The sequence below is a fragment of the Melopsittacus undulatus genome, chromosome 1, assembly GCF_012275295.1.
Source record: "Melopsittacus undulatus isolate bMelUnd1 chromosome 1, bMelUnd1.mat.Z, whole genome shotgun sequence".
Lineage (NCBI taxonomy): Eukaryota > Metazoa > Chordata > Aves > Psittaciformes > Psittaculidae > Melopsittacus > Melopsittacus undulatus.
In genome coordinates this window covers 87,789,884-87,813,065 of record NC_047527.1, presented here as the reverse complement: position 1 = coordinate 87,813,065, position 23,182 = coordinate 87,789,884, and the positions used below count along the sequence as shown (strand labels likewise).

Sequence of the window (23,182 nt, the reverse complement as noted above, 5' to 3'; positions counted from 1 at the left end):
ATATTAGTCGCAAGTACAGTGACTGAACTCAAACAGCAAAGCATGAATTAAGTTGATTCAAATGGACACTGCAGTTAATTATATATCTGAGAGACAGTAAAACTGGGATCAAAATATGTATGAATACCTCTAGAGCTTGCTTTTGGAATTTTTCAATTTCCTGTCTCAATTTTTCCCTTTCTTTCTGTAAATCATTAATCAACCCCTGAAGCTCCAGGGTTTGCTTGCTGCTCATCTGAAGCTGATTCTTTAGTTCAGCAATGGCAGTATTTTTCTCATCAACTTCACTTCTGACCATTCTGAGATCATCGTATTCCAATCTAATATTTCGCAGCTCTTCCTCCAGTAACAAGTGTTCCTTGGTTAGGTTCTCAGTGAGAGACTGAAGCCTTTCGATTTCTATTTTGCACTCATTCAAGTTTTTGCTTTTTTCCTCAGAGGTTTTCTGCAAGTGCTCATATCGTAGGTGAGCCTGTTTTAATTGCTCCTGTTCTTGGACCAACTGACGCCGCATTGTCTCAATATCAGATGTGTACTTTCTTATCTCCTCCATGTATCTCTGTTTCTCTCTCACATGACCGTCTAACACTTCTCTTTGGTGTCTAAGGTCATCTTCATTCCTCTTCTTTACAATAGACACTTCCTCTATCTGCTGTGTGAGATTAGTTATTTTAACCGATTGCTCTCTGAGAGATCTCCTCATGCCTTCTATTTCCTCCTCCAGTTTCTTCCTCCTGGATGTCTCCTCCATTAGGTTTTTATTCTGCCTGCAAAGTTCCTCCTCCAGCTTATGTTTTTGGATCTGCAGGTCTTTCACAGTGCTCTGGAACTTTGCACTTTCTTGATCCCTGCCTTTTTTCTCTTGCGAAACTCTTTCATAGTCAATTTTCAGTCTGGCCAGTTCCTGCTCTTGGATCCTTAGCTTGTTAATTGTCTCAGTAGCACTTGTGTTTGCTTTCTGCAGGTCAAACTGCACTCTTTTTAACTGACTGTTCTCATCCTCTACTTCTTTTCTCTGACTTGTTTCTACATCCAACAACTTTCTCAGCCTTTCAATCTCTTTGTTTCTTTCCTTAATGGTCTTAGAAGCATCATCAAGTGATTGTTTGTACCGCATGCTTTCATCAGAGTGCCTCTGAATAACTTGTTTTAGCTCAATCTCCAGCTGCTGTTTCTTCTGAGAAAGCTCTGAGCCAGCTGCCTTCTGCTGCTGAGCATTCTCTTCTATTTTCCGTAGATTATCTGTTGTCTGGCTTATTGTATTCTTCAGTCTCCTAATTTCCTCACACAAATTCCTATTTTCTCTCATGGCATTATCAAGCTGTGTTCTATAATTATTTGTGTCCTCTTCCTTTTGCATGGTGACCTGGTGAATTGTGGTCTTTGTGATATTAATTTCAGTTTCATATTTGTTCTTTAAACTAATAATTTCCTCATCATAACTGTTCCTTACCTTAGCCAATTCATTTTCAAGTTCCCATCGGCTTTTAGCCTCTTCCTGAAGCTGAACCTTTAGCCTTTCCAGCTCCTTAGTTTTATCCTGAATAGTTGAGGCAGCCTCCTCAAGAGCCTGCTTGTATCTTGAGTTGTCTTCACCACGGAGCTGAATGATCTGTTTCAGCTCCAGCTCTAACTGATGCTTTTGCTGTGACACCTCAGAACTGCAAGCCTTTTGCTGAAGAGCATCTTCTTCTGCCCTCCTCCGTTGATCTGTGGTTTGCAGAATGGCATCATTCAGCCTCACAATCTCATCCTTAAGGTCTCTGTTTTCTCTTGTCAGTCTGTCAACCTGAGCTCTGAGGCCTTTTGCATCATCATCTTTCTGTGCAGCTATCTGCTGGATTGTGGTCTTCTTAATATTAATTTCTGTTTCATACTTGTTCTTTAAATTACTCATCTCCTCGCTAAACTGGTTTCTTACCTTAGCCAGCTCATTTTCATACTCCCTCTTCCGTGTGCCTTCGTCCTGAAGAAGAACCCTTAATCTTTCTATCTCGTACTCCTTCTCCTTGATGACCTTCTCAGACTCTAACTTTTGCCAACCAAGGCTGTCTTTCTCGTTTTGCCTTGTTTTCTGCAGCTGGTCATAGTCATTCTTCTGCTGCTCATATCTATCCTCCAACAACTTCCTTTTCCTTTTCTCATCTTCAATCTCATAAGTCAGCCTGGTTATTCTGTCATTTAGATCCTTTATTTGGGCATAACATTTGTCCAGATTTTGCTTAGCAGAATTTCCATCCATTTCAGCTTGTCTTTTCATCTCCTCCAAACTCATCAGCTTTGCCTTGAGCTGAGAAATATCCATCTGATACTTTTGCAGATTTTGCTCTAGGAATTTATGTTTGTTGTTTGTCTCTGAGTTTGAATCCCTGGCAAGCCTGAGTTCTTCTTCCAGGAGTTCGATTTTGGTGTTTTTCATCTGCAAAATGATAGCAGAAAAACAAATAAAAAACCCCACATAAACATGTCTGACAACTGTTTCAAGATCATCACATGAAATGCAGTATACACTTTAATACTAACAGTTTACAAAACATTTTTTTCTTAGCTTCAGTGAGAGCTCAAAATCCTTTTTTATTTAATGTCATCAAGCCAAAATCTGAAATCCTTTTTATCCAGTGTCAGACCTTATTCAGAGATCAGCATAATAACTTTCAGAGGGAAAGTGGTACTTGATGGGGGGAGGAAGATGCAATACAGATAGTAAAATCTGATGTACCAAGAGTTCACTAGTAAAGTATTAAATAGCCTTCTTTAGAATCTCCAAGATTTTCAAACAGGTGATTCACATTCAGTATATGTGACCTCTTAAATGGGCCTCTCTGTTTCCACTGGGCTGTATCAAATCAGGAGTTACTCCATTCAGAAATGGCTTGAAATGAGGTGTGGCTCCTTAACCATGAGGAGCAAGGAGGTAACTGTACTGTCATTGAGGTCAAGACTGTGATGAGGAGAGTAGGACCTCCTGTGTGCTTCAATAAGCACCTCCTGTTGAGCAAGAAGGCTAGTGTTCTCCATCTCACGTATGACATTGGTAACTTTGCAAGATACTGCACTCTTTGACACAAGATGCATGAATCTGCTTATATGCCTCCTTCATGGGACAGCACTGAGCTCAGGATTTAGTTTTGTGGACTGTTTTGCACTGTACTTAAGCAGGGATTCATTATCAGTGACAGCTTGCTAACCTGTGATTAAAATGCAAGGTGAAGAAAATAAGAGTCAGATTACCTTCAAGTCCTCCATACTCTTTAACATTTCACTTAAGAATCTGTAATAATCTCCTGATCTTGTAAGAAGCTCTATGTAGCGAGACTGAGCCTCATTAGCCTTGAAAAGAAAAATCATTGTTAGCAGCTTGTACTAAAGTTAGAGATGAACATACTCATGTCTCAGATCATTTAACAGGTTCCAACCCACTTGAGAAAACACATCAATTGACTAAGTAAAAAGCACATTCTCCTCCTCACAAATTCACATGACTTTCTGGGGACCCCAAATATATAAATTCTCCCTTCTAATAAACCCACACCTTCTTTTTCAAGATTATTTTCTCCCACTGCTGATGTGACATTAAATTTAAGGCTTCATCCCTGGTTCATCATGCTCTTCCTGTCTGACTGTCACAAGTAACCTAAGTTAAACTTTAATAGCAGTTAATTCCCGGGTTGAAAGTGACTAAACAGCTTGGGGCATGGATCTTACTTTCTCACAATATGTATGCAGTGGGCACTGAATAGGAATGAGATAAATTCCTGAGGGCTAATCTACTGTCTAAATGAGCCCAAGTATGATTTCATAGCACGGTGACTGTTCTGCACTAATTCCTTGTGCTTGTGTGCTTAGCACACCTTACTAATGACAGTGCTAATTATCAGAATCCAGATGGATTTGTGTCACAATGGCTCACACAGACAAGCAAATCTATTCAAAAGACTGATGGGGAGGAAGGAAGGATACCTCTTGCACAATCAGCACTGCAGGAGACTGAACAACGCTCTTCTTGATAGGAATGTTGAGCAATGTTTCTAATCCAGAACTGTAGGAAGCAACCTGTAGTTCATAATCCTGTAAAGCAACAGGGGAAGTTAAGACCCATTTAGCAACCACCAAGGAACTCTAGGAATCTGGATTTTCCAAAAGCTTCAAAAAAAGTTTTGGGGCTGTTTTGGTTTATTTTTCTTAATAAAAAGCTACATTTTCTGTTGTTTATATCTATGACCACATACAGATGACCCTCTATCATAAACAGAAACTCATCAGTTCAAGTATCACTGTGGAGATGCAGGAGAATAACAAAAGGAAAAAGAGAAAAAAAGATTTTGCAAAAAAGGGAAGATAGGTGTTTTTGTTAGTTGAGGTTTCACCTGAAGGTGAAAAAGATTCATGGCAGCAAATGGTCTAGGTACTGTTATTAATCAAAACTTCATCAGAAATAACTGTCTCTGCACCTCTCTCATATCACATGTGCCACATTGCACACCATTCCTCCTGCTAATCTGCATTTGTCTTGCCTCCTAGACCAGATCCTAATCAGACTTAATTCCTAAATTACCGATAATTCTCTACTCTCTCTCCTTTTTTTTAACACATGAACTGGAAAGTTTGGTCTGGCTGGAGAGACGCTTTGATTTTCCTGAAGAGAAGTTCTCACTGGTATCTCCTGCATCAGCCTGTAGTCTTCGGTTGGCAAGTACACAGCTTGCTTTCATTATATTTTGTACACACAAGCGCTTCACCCCAGCAATTTCTGTACATGCACATCTGTGAGCCAACATTTTACCTGCCAGCAGAGCGGAGAGAATGGGACGCATCTGACCATGAAAAACCACACCCCATAAAAATGTTGAAATCCAAGTACCTTAATTGCAGCTGAACATTGGTCTGCGTGCTTGAGAAGTTCCTCAACTTTGTCTCGCTTCCCACAGATTTCACTGTGCAAGTTCTGTCAAGAAAAAAATGAACTTTAAAGCATTCCCTCAGGATTTACGAGTATTTCCTCCTGTAGACACAACCTCCATCAGAAGGCACCTGCAATATGAGACCACTGCATCCCCAGAGGCTGAGACCTGAAATTACCTGTAGCTGTGCAGTTTTCACAACAGCAGGCTCTCTGTGCCTAAGAAGGCTGTCCTCAGAAGGAACACCTAGCAACTGAACAACCTGCAGAGCTGGGGAGCTCCTTGACTTTAACTTGGATGTATTTCCTCACTTTTTATTTTTGTGCTATAATTTATCCCGTAAGTTACATCACCACACACTCCCTTAATTCAAAGCTGTTGTTGTAAAAGTGTCAGTGATCATACAGGAGACAATGTGGCCTTGTTCATAATCTGTAGCAGTGCTGACAGAAAGTAATGAGGATGATATTCTCTCCCTCCTGCTTTCTACACATTTTTGGTAGCTTGTGCACTTTATAATTCAAAACAGGACATTGTATTGCAGATTGCTTTGATACTGGTATTTTCTAAGTAGCAAAAGAATCTAAAACCTGGATAATTGAAGACAACTCATTCAGGTGCTGCATACCTTCTGATCATGTAGGTATCTCATGATAGCGTTACAATCACAAAGCTTCATGCCCTCAATAGCATCCTGCCTGCGCTTGGCATCACAGATCCATTTGCACAGCGCCTGGTAGAGATCTCGGTAAGTTTTTAGCTGTTTGATCTGTCTTTCTAAATCCCATGATCTAGAAAAAAAAACAGGAAAACCCATCAAAATGGGAAATGCATTCTCTCTCTTACTTTAAACTTTTAAAAAAGACACAGTAATAAATGAGGTAAAACTGGGGGAAGCTTTACAAGGAGATTCTTAACAACTGCTCAATAAAGCACTAGAAAAAAAACTGCTGGGATTTTTTTACTTAATTCTTAGTGTTAATTTAAAAAAATCATAATTAGAACAACTCCATAGCACGTAGGTTAGAAATTTAAATTACTAAATTTTCCTGCTTGTTCTTACACAATGCCTTTTAAAGTGCACTCAACCTGTTCATGGTTGCTCTAGTCTTACTTCCCTGAAGTCATAATTTATCCTCTGGAAGTGATCATTAAGTGCACATTAGCTGTTTTAGACTCACTGTTAAGATTATTTCAGTAGCAATAGCAATATGTAAGACGCTATTAGGAAGTATGTACAGACCTGTTGTCTATCTGCTTGTCAACTCTCTGCCAGCGGTCTATTAGCTGGGTAACTTTGTCACAGAACTTTCCAATGTCCATGTCATACAGGGTGTATGACTGGCAAGACTGTGAGTGAATCTGAAGTGTTCTCTGCAGCTCATTTTCCAGGGCAGTCAGTAGTGACTTCTTCATGTTTAGGTCTGCCTTCATTTTCTGGAGAAAAAAAACAAAATGCTCTCATACATTTTATTCTTATGGAGATACTCAAATTTAATCACCAACCATTAACCACATGCACAGTGTGTTGGGATCTAAAGGTTTCAGTAAGGCACATACACTGATGTCAGCTGGATTTAAATAGTTAAACACCTACTGTAGTAAATAGAGTTTGACTTAAGAATGTGTTTAAAGTTAGACTTGCGCTTAAAAAATTTGCTAAAGCAAAGCCCTCTGCTGTCATATTCTGTAGCAGATGCTTTGGTTTCTCAGAACTATGCAGAGAAATTACAAAAAAAAAGGAAGAGCCTGCCTTGCTTGTTCCTAGAAACAACTAACTAGAAAATTTAACTGAAGTATAAAAGGTTCCTGCATTTGCAACAGCTCTGGAATCAAGCCTCAGGGTGAGCATATCCAGTTTTTAAATGTTATCTAAAAATCTGCACAGTTTCATAAGTTATACAAATCAACAGGTATTTTTGTACAGAAATGGATTATGGAGACCTTCCACGCCACTGTTTTGCTGTGCTGGCTGCAACAACCAGGGGATGGAAGAAGTAGAAACCTGTACATTCCAAAAATTCGCAAAAGCGCTGTATGTCTATGCAGTAAAATACAACAGTATCAGCATTTCCATCTCCTGTGATTTCAGAAGGATTTCACCCAGCCTAATACACCAGTGCTGCCAGCTGCAAGTTTTGCCTTGCTATGTCCTTGGGTCCTGGCCTCTCACCTTCAGACAAGCCCGGTAAGCCTCTACTTTATCAAGATCCAAAGGAACAGTTTCCTCTTCAGAGAGTCTGACTTCATAAACTCTGATCACATCTTCTGTTTGTAGAATAACCTGGAGCAGACATCTCAGTGCATTCAAGCTAAAATAAATAATACAAAACAAATCCATTATGGACTGGGGTAGGAAAGACAGTATTTCTAATTAACTGCAGATCATTAATTAAAGAGAATAGACAATACAGAAGAAATTTCAGTGATATCCATTACTCTTTTTTTTTTTAAGTCTTCCAGGAAAGAGAAGAAAGTCACATAAGTGTCTGTTTCTACCCACATGTACAGCATTTGTAAGAAAGAAGGTGCAATTTTACATTAAAGGTAACAAAAGGCAGATTTGTGGACTAACAATTATGAAGAAAGTGAGTATTTTATTGCTACAACTTCAATTTTCTTACCTGTCTAAGTAGCCAGCAGAAACACCATTAATATTTTCCAGTTTTTGAAATAGGGCGTTTATCTCTGACTGCAAGTACACATACTTTTCACAGCCTCTGAAATTAGGCAGCAAGTCCTTATGCTTATTGAGGGTTTCAGCCATTATTTGAGAGTCATTCTGTACACCCTAAAGAAAAAGAATGCCTGATTTACACATTTTGGTGGCTCAATCATCATTCTACAACACATGCACAATCAGTCTCCTTATCCAAATAGCCTGTTAACCAGCTTGACTGAGGACTGAAGCAGTGCAAGTTTGCTTTCTGCAAAGTAACATTGGGTGGTTTCTTTTCTGCACAGTTCACAACAGCCAGTACCTCTTTTTGAATACCTCGTCCACCCTGAAACTCAGCTCTGTTGAAAGCAGAGTACTTTACTGCTAGCTGCCTACTGTACTCTGTAGATGTCCCAAAGTCCTTCTGCTCTTAAGCTTTTGCAACCTCATTGCCTCAGGAAACTTTCTCATATGCTGAACCTATTCTCTTTTCTTACTAATCTGTCTCCAGTCTTCTTCAAATCTTAAGAACTGGGAGAGGGAGAGAGCCTGTAAAACCCACTTAACCATTTTACATCCCACGGACAGCACTTCAGAGGTTGCTAGTAAAGTGGGATCCGTGCAAAAAGATTTCAATAGTGCTTTAACCTGGATGAGGCTTAACATGAGCTCATGTTCACTTTACATTAGGTTTTCTGTATTTTTTGCCTGACAGAATTTGACTTCTAAAACCCAAAAGTCAACTTTTTCTACTTAGGAGCTAAACTTCAATCCAAATCATCAAGGTTAGCTTCCAATTGAGAATTCTGTGTGTCTTTTCCAGCTGATCAAAAATACAACTGCAGCATGCTCTGAAGCACAGAGTCAAACCAAGCTTGAGATGCTCAAAGAAAAACATCCACAATTACCTCTAAATCCTTTATTCTGACTGTAAAGTCATGCATAGCCCCTTGATCCACTCCAAGCGGAGCTCTTTGAACCATCTGAACCTCAGAAGCTTCTATCTGACGCCGAAGTTTCTGAAGCTCCATCAGCAACCAGGCCTCCTGCTTCTCATGTTCTCGATTTCTCTCATTAACAATAATGGTGCTTGAGGAACCCACAGGACAGCTCTCAGTTGGGATCACTGTAAAATGATCGGGTAAATGTCAGCTGCCAGAGTATGGAGCAGCTACATACAGGAAGCCAATGTAGTGCCCAAGTGCCCTAAGCATTGAGTTTATCTGTAGAACTGAGAACAGGTAGAAGATCAGGATCCTTATGCAGCTATTTTGAGAAATTAAATTTCTCCTTCCCAAAGACAAACTTGCTTCCTCAAATGCAGCAGTGATGTTTTGCTTGCTAATAACTGAAAATATGTCAGGTGGACTAAATTCTATTTTTCCGTGAACTTCGGAGGGCTATTCCCAGATTCACACCAAAGGAAGGAAGAACAAAACATACGGTTCCCTGCCAGTTTTGTTATGCTGGGAGACAGCAGTAAAATACTGAACATGTTTCCATTCAATATGTTTATGAGAACGTTATCAAAAAATGAGGATGCACAACCACCACCTCAAACAAAGTAATCCAAGCAGTTCAATCTCTGCAAAAAGCAAGAAGATGACAAACCTGTTTGTGACTGCCGTGGTTGATTGGGCAGTTGTATAATCAATGTTTGGTAGTGCTTCTGAGCATCAGTGAACTGAGTTTGAATCTTTCGTTTGTCTTCATCACCAAACATCTCTGAGCCTTGGCTGTTCCTGAGGAATTCTTGATAATGGATCTCCAGGTCAGTTATTATTTTCTGGTAGTCTTCCTTACGCATTGTTTTCAGCTGAAATGAGAAAGAAGAGAATTTTTTAAAAAGAACAGATCAATTGGGGAAGGTTTAAGACTAGTTAATCATCTAGGAACAATCTCATCTAATAACAAAAAAATCTAAAGAAATCACATTTTAGAATAAACCCTACCTGAGCTGCCTCTAAAAGTATGGTGCTAAAAGTGGCCTTTGAGCTGATCTCTTCTTCTTATCATCATTTCATAACTTGAGAATAATTTGAAATTCTACCTCTTATTCTATCTACTCATGCCCTTGTACAGTGGGAACAAGTACAGCAAGTATGTAATATATCTCCTTAGCTAATCTTCCTGATATTCATACCATGTTTGAATGGGAAAGGACTTTGCTTCTCCTTTAATAAAATGGCAACTTCCGTATATAACTGTTGGTGCAACCCAGGAAAAAAGAAGGCCCATGGTATTGCAGAACATGTATTTGCACAGGTCATAGGAAGCACTGTTTGGGACAACAGAGGTCAGGTCATGCTGACCCTAGTCTACAGCCAGCTGGCATCCTACCTTAGCAATAGTCATCGCTCTGATCTTCTCAATGTCGATCATGCAGTAATGCCAAGACACCAGGCTCTTCATGTTGATATACAGTTGGTTCCACAAAGCTAAAATAGCTTCATAGTACTGCTCAATTCTTAGATGGGAAAAGAAATTCCATGGTCAAAATGCATCTGTCCTTGTAGCATAGCTACAAAACATCCCAAGAAACATCCACCAGATGTGAAGTGTGTTAAGGTTTGCTCTCTACTTGAAAAAAAATCTTGGAAATTAACTTATTCATAACTTTCCTTATTAAAGATGAGAAAAAAACTTGTAAAAGTTAAGTTTAAAATACTGCCAACCTAGCAAAAACTTTAAATAGGTTTTAAATATGCCAACCCAAATCCCAGAAAGGTTCACTGAAGTGAATTTCCTCAAGTCAAGGGTCTAGCCCTTAATCTCCCAACCTGTACGGGTCAGGGAGCACTGTGATCAAGGCACAGCCCAGATTTTGTGACTGACTGCTATTTTGAGAGAACTATTCTACCTACTCCCTGTGGCAGGTGTCCAAACCCAGGCAGCAACTCACTTGGTAGCAAGATCCACTGCTAATGGATTCGGGGGTGGGATGATAAGACTAACAGATGGCACCAGCATATCCACTCCTCCAGGGCCAGTCACCAGCCACTTGCTGCGCTCATTATTGTCCTTCAGGATACATTCATCTCCTTTGCGCACTGTTTTCTGTAAGGAACACATAAAGCCCATATTTTACTTTACTTAAGTAAGATGGAGTTTCCAGGAGAGACAGACAAGATGCATCTAGATCACAGAAGTGGGAGTGGTTCCCAGCTGCCAGGTCTAGGTGTGCATCTTGGCTTCATAATAGGGCAAGAGATCAGTACGGATCAACCCCTTCTCCCTGAGTCTGGTTTCTGTGTGAAGAAAACAGAGAAAACCAAGTGGAAGCTACAGAACACCCTGAGTAGCTGTTGCCAGTGCAGGTCATCAGGTCAAGTCTTGGAGCTTGGCATGTTCTGTATGAAAGACTGAATATGGACACGCGCCCACAATAAGCAATATAACCACGTATGGCTGTATGCCAGTGAGCTGCAGACATAAGAATGCTTAGTGCTGCACCTGTATTTATGATGGGACTGGAAGCAAGTGCAATAGCTAAATCCACCAACTGGCAGAAATCCTGACACCATGTGGCCACGTATGTGGCCATGGTGCAGGTTACAGCCCACTCACATCCAAGATGGAGAGGCTCCTCCTATAATTTAGCCAGTCTGTACTCTACCTGCATCATGTATCTACAGCTAACAAATACAGCTTTTGACATTAACTAGTAATAGGCCACGGGCTTTGCATTGATCTCAGCATGGAGTGTCTCCAGACTTGTCTGGGTTAACTTTCATCTGAGCAGAATTTAGCTTGCTTAATAAGAGTAACTAGCAAGTAGTCAGGTAACTGTTGCCTAAATTTGTTTACTTTTGCTTATAGTAACAATTAGTTACTGTATGTGACCTGAACTCCTGTGACTCTGGAATAAAGTGTGGTATGGAAAAGTGCAGACTCAGAGGGCACAGCAGAAAACTCAGACTGTAAATACAAATCACAGTGGTCAATTACTGGTCACTGCAAGAGTGCAACCTAATGAATCACGTAAAACAAGTTTTACAGATAAGAGAACAGAAAAATTGGGTAATTGGGAACCGATGAAGAGAAACATGCAAGCATAAAACACATCTAAGACTACTGTTAAGAGAACATAGAAATAAGCCAAATCAGCCCCAGTACTGAGGAGGAAATAAAACCACCACCATCAGTTTCATACTCCATCCAGCAAAAAAACTGGGGATATCAATGACTCACTGTACTTTCCTCACCTTTTGTTAGATGAAGTGTTGATCTGAGAACCCAGAGGGACATTGAAAAAGTGAGCAAACACCAAAAAAATAGGCAGATATGCTGAGAAGCAGCTGTATAACAATTTTAACCCTATTACCAATAAGACTTTTCTGTGCTAATCTGAGTTATGAGTATTAATGCTATTTAATGGACTAATCCTAATAATTTTGACTAGACTTGTAAACTACCCAGACCTTAGCTTGTAATTCACAATTGCAAGAAAGTCATAGCATTTTTGTCAAAGAAATTTAAATGCTGACTAAAAGCAGACAAAGAGGTTATACCTCTCAGCTTAATAGTTTGTTTACTAAATCATTTTCCATGTTCTAATTTACATTATATTCATTCTCAGCCAGAAAGGGATACAATACCAGATCCTGTTTGTAGTCACAAAGAGCTTTGAGGATAATGGGCTTGTTACTCCGGTAGTCTGGGTTACGTGGCTTCAGCTGCACAATCTTCTTGGATTTATTCACCAAACTCTGCACTTGCCTCTTGTATTCAAGAATTCTCTCTCGTTCATTCTGCAAAGATTAATGGCATGTTAAAAAAATCATTCTAAAAAAAAAAACACATCTAGTTCCCACTGTTTTATTAAGGGGGATATATGTTGTGCTCACAGTAGGCAAAACTGCCTTTAGCACCAGTGGTATATGCCTTTGGCCTATAATTAAAAAATTAAAAGCTTGCAATATTTGCAAAGGAGTCTTTTGATACAGATCTGCAATGTGGTTGATGTGATCTGTAAGAAGCACTAGCATAAATAGAAAGAATCTATTATAACACAGATGCTAACAAAAACCCCCACAAAATTACATTCTCAAACCTTTTTCCATCACTGACCATTTCTTTCTGCAGTATATTCAGTCTGGAATTGCACTACTTAATTCATAATGAGGAAATACTTAGCTAAGAAAGCTGAGTTAAGTCCTTTGAAAAAGACTACAGTGACATAGTAATGAATGAATTTTTTAATGCACTTATCCTTTGAGGCAAAAATCTACTCTACCACCTATGAATGAAAGTGATTTTTAATTTGTTAGCATGTCAGAAACTTGGGAATTTGTTGGGCTCATTCCAGGTTTAAAAAGACATCAGAGTTCCCAAAGAGTATTACATAAATTGAAATAACACTGATCTGTTTGTAGGCTTTCCTAAGACACAGGCAGGAATATACTGTTATGGTTTCAAGTTCATACAGTACTGTATATAAAAATTGCAGTACACCTGGGTTTACATCTGGCATCTGAAAGGGGCAACTGATTTCCAGGGATACCAGAACATAACCTGTCAGGTGGGTGTGACAGTACCTCCAGCTCTTTGATCTGCTCCAGCAAAGACTGTAGTGACATGCTCTTATCACAGATGAACTTCTTTCTGATGGAATCCTGCAAGTTTTTCAAGTAGCACTCCGTGGATTGGGCCTCTTCAAAGAACTGTTGGAGGAAAGTTGTGATTTCAGTTGTACACAGCTCTTAAAAATGTTTGCTAAAAATCAATGGATTCTTTTCATAAGAAATCCCAGTTCACATCTGGCAGAATGGTAGCATTTACAGTATGATAACATGCTACAAATATTTAAGCATGTATTTAGAAAGATTCTGGTACAGAAAAACTATCTGGGATGGGATTCACACTTTTTAAAAGAGTAGTGTGAATTCTCCACATCACTACTCACCTGAAAGTAAGCTGCATTCTCTTTCAGGTGAACATCAATGCATTTGGTGATTTGAAGAATCCAGCTCCACTGAGTTTGTAATGTATCCATGTAGGCCTAATAAAAAATAGCAATACACAGAACTCAAACCACCACACTGATCTCTCTCCTTACCTAGACTTAAGCAAAACTATTTATGCTCCACATAAATGCAAATGAAAAATCTGCTACAACAAACTTATGCAAATAGTTCCTCAACTTCTAAGCACCTACCTAACTGAAATGAGTTAAATGCCTGCTTGTGGGATGCAAAGAGAAATTTGTGCAGGTCTTGAATTTTGTTTGATCAGCATAAAGCCTGAAGTGCATGAACAAAAAGGGATGAAATGCACAAAAATGAGTGCAAATAAAATGTCAATTGCAAATTGTCATGTTCTTCCAAGGAACAATATCACACATGTTTTTTTTATGATGGCTATTTTTAAATTCAGACTTCTTAAGTAATCCTTATGTATATTCTTTAGAAAATTACACACAACTTTTACTTTACTGTTGGAGCTCACAGGGATCTCTTCTTTAAGGCAGAAACAGACCACAAAAGAAATACAAATGGTGACTTTATACAACACGTTACCAGTTAACAAATCTAAATACACTGAAAAGCAGGAAAGACTATGTTAAAACTGCAACTACTACAGCATTTCTTAATAAAATGAGATTTTCCAAATTGTTGCAGCCTTTGTAATTGAAAGCTAAATGCACATCAAGCTGTGAGAGCAAAACTGCCTTGAATAAGCTGTAGAAATGCACTACGAATTTCAGTTGCAGAACATATTTGCACCTGGATTAAATATAAACCCTCAACAAAGGGTGTGGCTTTCTTCAAAAGCATGCCTACTGAGATAGCAGAACAATGACGACATGCCTTCCCACCATAAATTCCACTGCACTGCAGTCAACTCAAGATACAGCAATTTCAACACTCAGACAACATTCTAAGCCTTGAATTATTTTTTACATGCACCTATCATCAAATTTGATAGCAATGATAGCTCTCTCAGCTCTTAAGAAGTCTGCACTTCTTGTGGCCAGCTCCGTAAAACATGGACATGCTTTTTGGCAGGCAAACCCTTCTCATGTCCAAGTGTAGCATTCCACTAGCAGACTTTCACTGAGAACTTTTCCCCTGTAACAATGAAGGAGCAAGTGAAATTACACAATCTAACTCACCTCGATTTTGTCTGAAGCAGGGTGCTGGTTGAGTACTAGCTGGTCGCTTTCTTGCTTCAACTTATTGAGTTCTTTTTCTTTAAGCTCCAGTTCACTCATGCGTTTCTACACAACCGAAACACGGCATTAAACAAGTCCTCAAACATGCTGAGCAGGATGATTTACTTAAAAATTTCCAGATTGTTTTGATAATGTAAAATGATCTCAGCTAACATTACACAGTAATTCTATTCAGTGTACTGAAGTTAATTATGAAGACAGTATAATCAAAGAAGGTACACTCTAACCAGTTCTAGTCTCTAGGCCTGCTGCTCCATGAGGAGCAAAGCATCCAAAGTTCTGCTTTTCCTAGGAATGATGGAAGCAAAAAATACTACATTTTGCAACATCCAGAACAACTGAACTAGAAAACCAATACCTCTTTAATATTGTGAACTTTCACTCCTTTTTCGATTTGGAGATCAGCACCAATATTGGTTAAAGAAATGCACATGCTCAATTACCCACAGAATACAAGGAGCAGTGGAAACTACCTGTGACCATGCACTCAACGTGGTGCTGGCAGAACTGGCAGAAGAAGAGAGCAGTTCCTTCTAGTATTAGTTCTACTTCCTCATGACAGACAATCAGGGCCAAATACGGAGACACCCTTAAACACTACATAGTCCTAACAAGGAGAATCAGGCTGCTTGATTCAAGTCCCTCCGTTTAGTTTGCCAACATAATGATTGTGTGCACAAGCTGTATGTGATTACTGTCCACAGTGGACAGCACTGATAAGCCCAGCTTCCAAGATCAAAAGAAACCATGACAACTAGTTGAATGTGAGCACAATCGTCCAATAGGTGTCCAATCTTGACTCAAAATGTTGTCACACAGTACTTAATCCAAAACTGTCAATAAAAGTCCCCAGGAACTTTGAAAGAGTGAAGGACAGACCATCCTGTGATCAGTCCCCACCCTGAGACAGGCTGTTCCTCCCTCACTATCCCAAAAGAAAACCATGGAAAACCTAGGGTAGTTGAGCTGTCTTACAGAGAAGGCCTCCTGCTTCCTGGAGATGTCAGTGTTTCTGTCACTCCAGTCGTAGAGAAGCTCCTCTTCCTCACAGTCATTGATCCACATGATCTCTCTGCTGGTGGCTTGGATGAGGTTCTGGAATTGACGGAGCTGATCCATTCTCTCAAAGGAGTATTTCTAAAAGGAATTCAAAAAATGAGAAGCCATGAACACAAAAATGTCTCTGCTACGTGGAGAAGGGAGGCCAACATGTCCTTTTTTTAATAAAAAACTAAAATAACAGTAAAAGCCATGCATTATAAAACCTGTTGGCAATGGATAGCAGGTGAGGTGCTTGGGTTTATTGAGCTATGAAACCTGCTGGCAATGGGCAGTGGACAGTATGTCTGGATTTATAGAACAGTGGGAACCTGAAGTCAGCAGCTTTCTTTCAAACACAAGTGTAGCAGACATGTGGGCAGGCAAGCAAAAAGGCGTGGATGAAAACATAAGAAATGCCCAAACATTTAACATCACTTTTATCTGCATCTCAATAAATCCTTGATGTTGTAGCAGCACCTTCTATATAGATGACAATTAATAAAAGATTCCTTCTCTGTTCTCACATCACAACACACATCCTGTTGCTTGAAATGTGTACAGGAATCAGCTTCCAATCCCAAGTATCATTTGCACAACATTCTCACTGTATTTTACGTGAAGTCCAAAGCCGGAGTAATGCACACCCCTAGACAGAATTTGGTTCTAATTCCACCTCTGAGTAACTTTTAACCTTCACAAGCTGACCCAGTGGAAGGTGCCCTTGCCCATAGCAGGGGGTTTGGAACTGGTGATCTTTAAGGTCCCTTCCAACCCAAACCATTCTATGATATACAGACTAATTTCATCACTACATTTACTCCCATTAAGGAGGTAGAGTTCTACTCTTCATCTGCTTAGTGACCAACTCCCTTGACCAGGTGCAAACTAGAAACCTTCTTGTGAGAGTAAGTCAATTACACACCAGGTAATGAAATAATCTCAAGTTCATGACTCAAACTGAACCATGTAGAAACTACAAAGCACTGTCACCTTACTGCAGAACAGAATTCTTTAAATATTCATCTGTCACTCTGCTGAAACCTGAAGTGTCCCCTGACTATCACACTGCTGTTAATAAAGCAAAAACAACATTCACCATAGAGGGTATCAGAAATGAACACATCTCATGCTCACCAGCAGTCCTTCGTATTCTTCCTCCAGTTGATGAACTGCCGCCTTCTCCCGCTGAAACAGAGACAGCAAATATTTAGTGAGCCTTTTACAAGTTGCCTGTTTGCTGGTATTTTCTTCAAACTGTCAGTATCATTATGGTAGAATTACAGACGGTAATCTGCAAATTCCTGCAAGAGACATAGGTGAAGAGAGATCTGCACCACTGGAGACCACAAGAAGTATAAAACCAAAGGCTGGACAAAATCACTTCCTTCAGGGATACTTTAGTACATAAGCAAGGTTGCACATAACCCCTGTAATACCAAAACAGCTCCCAAAACTGAATCACTTTTTGTACCAAACCCCCAGATACCTATGGGAAACCAGCTAGTCCTGCAGCTAACTTTGGAGATTATAAAGTAGTATAAACTACAATATGGGCAGCAGGCTCCAACCTTTATTACCTTTTCTAGGACTGGGAACCTGCACAGCCTTGGAACTGGTATTCCATAGGGCCAGACTACCACCTTTCCTATTTGGAAACAGAAAAGGAAAAGGGAGTAACACCCCTTCCACTCGTCAGCTTGGCTGAGAGATCAGAGCTCCAGAATGGAGTGCCTTTTCCTTAGATCCAACTCTCTCTGCTCCTGCCCCTGTGAGGAATTAACAGAAAAGAAGAACGGTAATGAAGTAAGACTCCTCTCTCCCATACCTAGCTGCTGGGCTGATAGAAGATGAAGTTAATCACTGCATTTTCAGTGACTTTTTTATCCAATCACAAAATCCAGAGGGGAAGCTCAGAGGGGCAAAATACAGAAACTCCCTAATTCTCCCTCATTATTCAAGGCTGTATCTAAGCACCCACCTTATCCTTTCACTTTCTTGTTTTAATGTACCTAAACAGGAAGTGAGAAAAATCATTCTTAGTCATTCTTCTCACAAAAAAAACCCCGTAACATTTATTTGCCAGCCTTGCCACACAACAACAAAATGTTAAATAGCTACCAAAATTTCATTTTAAAGTTCTGGGGTAAAGAGTGGAACACAAAATCATAACGAAATAATAAATATTAGGGTTGAAACTGGTTGCTATTGTGACACTAGTACTTTCTGAAGAGAAGCTGGACTACTCAGCATTCCTTTTTGTAGTGGAATACTGGCAAGCCAATGATATAAGTCTAGACTAAGCAACATGTAAGGTGAGACAGTAATTACCAGATCTGTTTTGACTTTGTCCAGGTGCCAGCGATAGTCTCCAATGGCATTGTGAGTTCTCCTGTGGTCACCAATTTGTTGTTCGATGGATGCTGCATCAAACCCCCATTTCACTAGCTCCATTTCAGCCTAGGAGAAAGAGACAGTATTTGCACTTTCATTTCCAACATTATTATCTAAATTGGAGCATAAAGGAATTGAACTGAAGGAAACATGCAGTAGAGAGTAAAACTGTACGAAGGGAAGTTCAGGATAGAGGGTTATTATTTCTTCAAATTGTCATCACTTAAACTGTGTGACAGGCTCCCAAAGTAGAAGAAACAAAGTAGAGAAATTAAGTTGCTTAAAACTAGACTAGATGAAGCACACTCAGTAATGTACTTTCATCTGTTCTCTTTGGACCAAACTGTTCTTTTATATGCTACACTATAGTTACGTTGTTATCACTCTGAAAGCAAATTATTACTTTATCAAACAATGCTACTTGTGCAGTTCATGTGATAATACCCAGAGTCCGGTTCTGTAGCCCAGTATGCTATATTTCCATTTTAATTACACTCATGTAAACCCCAATATCTTCAGTCAAACTAAATGAAGAAACTGAAGATACACTGGAATCATTATAGAACACGTAGTTTGTTTTGCATTTTAGCAATATTTATTGTAGGATGCAGAGTGAAAATCTCTAGGAACAGCCTTTGAAAAAAAAATAACACACCTGGATAATTACTAACTTAACAAACTATCTGACTGCAGTTCCTTTTTTTCATTATTTTCAAATATTAAAAGCCAATGAATCCACGGTTCAGGTCCTCAGACTCCAAATCGTCTTTTATGCTGTAAAGGCACACTCCATCTATATCCGAATGCCTCTCTGCACAGGCACACAGCAAAGAAATAGGTTTCTTAATCTTGGGTTGGGACCAAATTTGGTAATTATCAGCCTGGAGCCAAATCTTTGTGAGTCAACAGATAACAATAAAGCCCAAACCACACTCAAGCGTAGGGGTTCAAAGGCAGTGTTGAAAATGATCCAAGAAGCAAAACCACTTCGCATTCAGCCATTTAAAAGTTACGGGACTTTGACCCTTCTCATTGGGTTTAAACAGTCCAAAGAGTCTGTAACAACAGCGGCAGCCCTGGCTGACTGCCAATACGCGAACAAAGGCTGTCCATGTTCCACCACACATTCCCTAATTGTGCGCTGGAAATTTGACCAACTCTCCTACCACCTGATTCTCCTGTCAGCAAACCATCCAGACAGAAAACAGAAAAACACCAGCAGAAAACCACAGCTGCTCAGTCATTTTTCCCATATCTCATCGCATTACTAGGGCAAACGTTATCCTAGCCCCAGTGTTAGCAGGTAATGGGACACAGTGAGGCACAATGTGAAGATGCATGGTGGAAAGTTCAAAATTAATTTTCCCTAAAAAAAAACCCTAAAAATCCCGACAGGGAACTAAGTGCTTACTAGCCTCACCTCAGCAAAAGGGAGAGGGAGAGAGCCTTTTACTTTCACAGGAGGTTTTGTGTGGGAACACAGCTATAAAGCACTTGCTTACGCTCTCTGTGCTTGTCGAGGGGGTGTCTGAGCTGGGTGTCATGTGATGTCTTAGGGATGTGCTGCATTTTCACTATCTTTCAGTGCTGAAAGCACGCCTAGTGCCTGTTCAACATCACTACTCAAATTATGGCATGTCTGATGATTAGCCTACTCTCCCCACAGAGTGAGTAGAGCAATCATATCCACCGCCGCTGCCCAGGCACAATACTTATCCACATTACCACTCAAGGACTGCACTTCCACTTCCCTTCTTCCTTTAAAACATGTCACACTGTGGGAGGGCACTGAAAAACTGGACTGTGACCAGCACCCATATAAAACTATGACAGCTGTACAGAGCTCTCCTCTTCGTATCTGGTTTACATAGCAGCCACCTGGCAAACACCATATGCAGATAAGAATGACAGGATCACTAAGCAACAACCTAATAGAGATACAAATAATACAATTTCAATTTACAAGGAGCCTGCAAAGTATAACTTAAACCACCTTGTTCCATCCTCCCTGTCTCTCAGAAAGGGCTGTCCAACCACAAACACACAACTTTCACTGCAGCAGCACAAAACCAGACTATGAGCTTTCAACATCCATTTTCTACTCCAGGTTACACCATCAACAGCTGTGCATAGGAAAATTCATTCTGGAAATGCAACAGATAGCAACTTCAGCATTTATGCGTGTCTTTCAGCAGTGACTTCTGAAAGCCTAGTCTTGTAGCAATAGGCTCTGTCTTCTGGCTCCCACTGAGATACAGAGAGATTAAAGGTGGGGAACAACTGTAAAATACTGGACAATGGTTAAATCTGTAAAGCTGGCCCTATCTGTATGAAGGGTTAAAATAAATATGAATCATAAAGGAAATCTGTGGAAGGAAGGAAGGAAGTATCAGGAGTAATAATCCCTAACACAAACATGGCAATGCCTTTTGTTATGCTAACAGCTGTACCTCATTTACCTTTCAAAACTAGCTTCCATCTTTTTTCCTCTACAAAAGAAGACCCAAATCCATGTTTGTATTTCAGTGGAAATCTACTATATGTTCAATTTAGCGGTGGGGAGGGAGGGGGAACTTGGATAATATGCTAGCACTCATGTGTGCTTTTAATTTTCTACTGGCACCCAAAATATTACTGCATGTGAGGTGATATTCATAAAAACCACCAGGTCAGCATTTTCTCTGGGTTTTGCACAGATTTACCTTCTGCTGCCTCATCCAGTTTAAACATTCACTTGTGACACGTTTCGTGTACTCATCCCAGCCTGAGCCACTCTGAGAGGAGTAGCAACCACCACCTTTGGAGCTGGCCCTCCTGGCACGGGGAACACTGATGGCTTTGTACAGGGCACGCATTTGCTCTTGAAGTTGAAGCAGTCTGAAAGGAAAGGAGCCACTTAGTGCCTATGAGGAAAACACTCAGAAAACATGAAAACAACACAATTCATCTCTCCTACTGGACCACCAGTTTTGTATTCAAAACAGAGTGCTGAAAGTATAGGCTGTAGAAAACATGTGCACATCATGGGGACAACCATGGTGTGAAATTTTGTAAGAAATACAATACTGCAAGGCCTTCTCCATGTCAGCAAGCCCCAAAGAGATTTAGTTCCACCTTACTGATTTCTGACACATCCTGCAACATCAGGGAAGGCAAGCACTTGAGATACTACAGACTTATGAGCCACATTCCCTCCCCCATTCCCTGGCAATACCTTTTCTGATACATGTCACAGGGCTGGCCCATCTGCCTCATCTCTCTGATCAGCCCATCCAGGATATCCATTTGATCATTTGCCTGTGCAAAACAATCTTCCAGATCTCTGTTCCCTCTAATCTGGACACCATCCCCATATTTCAATTCCTAAAACAAACAAACAAACAAAACCAAAGAAAACAACAACAAAAAAGTTAGATTAAATTAAATATTAATCATCTAAGCCTCAGCTTCATTGTTTTAAAAAAGAATTTATGAGAACAGATTATTTTTAGGAAGCATGATAGTTTTCAACTGCTAGGTCTCTGATTGCCAGCTTTAACTGGCAGAAAGCAAATTAACAGATCCACAGTCATTAGAAAGTCCTGATTTTAAATAAAACATGAAAGAATGTTATTAAAACATAGTACCAACCAAACCTTTCCACAAAGAACAGCACAGTTCGACTGATGCTTATTTCAGCAGGACCAAGGCTTCACACAGTGTGCTAAGTTTTTAAGACCTTAAGCTTTTGTGTTTAGAGGGCAAGAAGCAAACATTGTGCTAGTGGGAGCTGGTGGACATTGCTCCTGGTTTTCCAGAAGTTTCCCTGGGGTTCTAAGACTTTCTTCCCCTGCAAAAACACAGACTGCACCCTGTCTGCCTAGGATCAGCTGCATGCCCTGTCACATTCGCATCCCGCCTTATCACTCAAAGTCTAGGAAAATTCTTCATGCACTGTCTCAGTGCAGTGGACCAGCATGGTCATGGTGCTTCAAGGAGGAAGGCACGCTATTTGATCTCATCCCACACTGACACAGCCATGCTTATCAAAACATAACCCAGCTGTGATTTGATTTTGCAAATAAAATATTGATGGACCTCATTACTTTGTCCCTCAGGAAGAAAAAAAACAAAGTAAGCAATGTATGTTGTGGCACCAAGCTGGAACTAAACATCACGTTCTTTTAAATTCAGTGGAATAATATTAATCCTTAACATGATGTAGTATTTACTCTGGCATTGATTTTTATATAAACATGCTTACACACGCTCTATCTCTGAAAAGGAAATTAACTGCTAACAACAGAGTTCATTCCCAAAAGAATTTTCTGTTCATGGAGTGTCCAAAAGTGTGCATTAAATCACATACACTGCCAGAACTGTGAACGGGTTTTACTCAACAGCAGGATACACTCACCACCCTGCACCTCCTCTGACTTCAGCAGGAACAGAGGACATCCCCTGTTCACTGGGACTGAATCTAGAGCCAGTGAATGATCCACCCCCAGGCGCTATGGGTTTGTATCAGTGTAATATACAGCAAAGATCATCTGTATGTATTCGGGATGAAACAGACCAGAAGATTTTAATCAAGTTTCATATACTACTTTAGGAATCATCTGGAAAAATAAAATCAAGGTAATAAAGGTCACTCCTCTGGTGGTTCAGATTCATTATGGCCCCAAAAATGATGCCGATATTCTACAGGACACACTAGGAGAGCATAAGTGATCACAACATTATTAATAGCAATGACAGTGGTCTTGATCTAAAACTGAAAAATCAGATGCAGTAGAATCTGTCTGAATGGTGGTTTTGTTGTTTTGTTGGTTTTTTTTAATCAAGAAGTCACCCTTAATCAGATGCATTTCAGTTTTACTGAACACTGAGTGCAGACAGAAGAGGGAGATGAAAGAGGCATGCTACTCCCCTCCCAGTTGCCTCACACAAACAGCTGAAAGGGAAGAAAGGAGATGAAGAAACAGAGCCTGTGAGTCCAGGTAACAGTGCAGCATTCATTCTCTGTAATATTCATAA

The 23,182-nt window shown here is 40.0% G+C and overlaps 1 protein-coding gene across 3 annotated transcripts in view; it reads right to left on the bottom strand.

The window, feature by feature from the left end:
* The window catches only part of DSP (desmoplakin), a 37,829-nt gene that overhangs the window by 5,300 nt on the left and 9,347 nt on the right, over positions 1 to 23,182 (bottom strand). Inside the window, exons 3-23 of one of the 3 annotated variants that reach the window (XM_034065783.1) lie at positions 21,381 to 21,529; positions 20,869 to 21,043; positions 18,104 to 18,232; positions 16,910 to 16,960; positions 15,710 to 15,871; positions 14,675 to 14,779; positions 13,466 to 13,561; positions 13,098 to 13,223; positions 12,159 to 12,311; positions 10,463 to 10,617; positions 9,901 to 10,027; positions 9,172 to 9,376; positions 8,469 to 8,686; positions 7,526 to 7,692; positions 7,075 to 7,213; positions 6,145 to 6,338; positions 5,530 to 5,692; positions 4,862 to 4,945; positions 3,961 to 4,068; positions 3,232 to 3,330; positions 128 to 2,419 (exon numbers count right to left, since the gene is read on the bottom strand). In XM_034065783.1, coding sequence (XP_033921674.1) covers positions 128 to 2,419; positions 3,232 to 3,330; positions 3,961 to 4,068; positions 4,862 to 4,945; positions 5,530 to 5,692; positions 6,145 to 6,338; positions 7,075 to 7,213; positions 7,526 to 7,692; positions 8,469 to 8,686; positions 9,172 to 9,376; positions 9,901 to 10,027; positions 10,463 to 10,617; positions 12,159 to 12,311; positions 13,098 to 13,223; positions 13,466 to 13,561; positions 14,675 to 14,779; positions 15,710 to 15,871; positions 16,910 to 16,960; positions 18,104 to 18,232; positions 20,869 to 21,043; positions 21,381 to 21,529 — 5,097 coding nt within the window. The remainder of the gene's footprint in view (positions 1 to 127; positions 2,420 to 3,231; positions 3,331 to 3,960; positions 4,069 to 4,861; positions 4,946 to 5,529; positions 5,693 to 6,144; positions 6,339 to 7,074; positions 7,214 to 7,525; positions 7,693 to 8,468; positions 8,687 to 9,171; positions 9,377 to 9,900; positions 10,028 to 10,462; positions 10,618 to 12,158; positions 12,312 to 13,097; positions 13,224 to 13,465; positions 13,562 to 14,674; positions 14,780 to 15,709; positions 15,872 to 16,909; positions 16,961 to 18,103; positions 18,233 to 20,868; positions 21,044 to 21,380; positions 21,530 to 23,182) is intronic. The other 2 variants (XM_034065794.1, XM_034065787.1) reach the window with 2 other exon arrangements.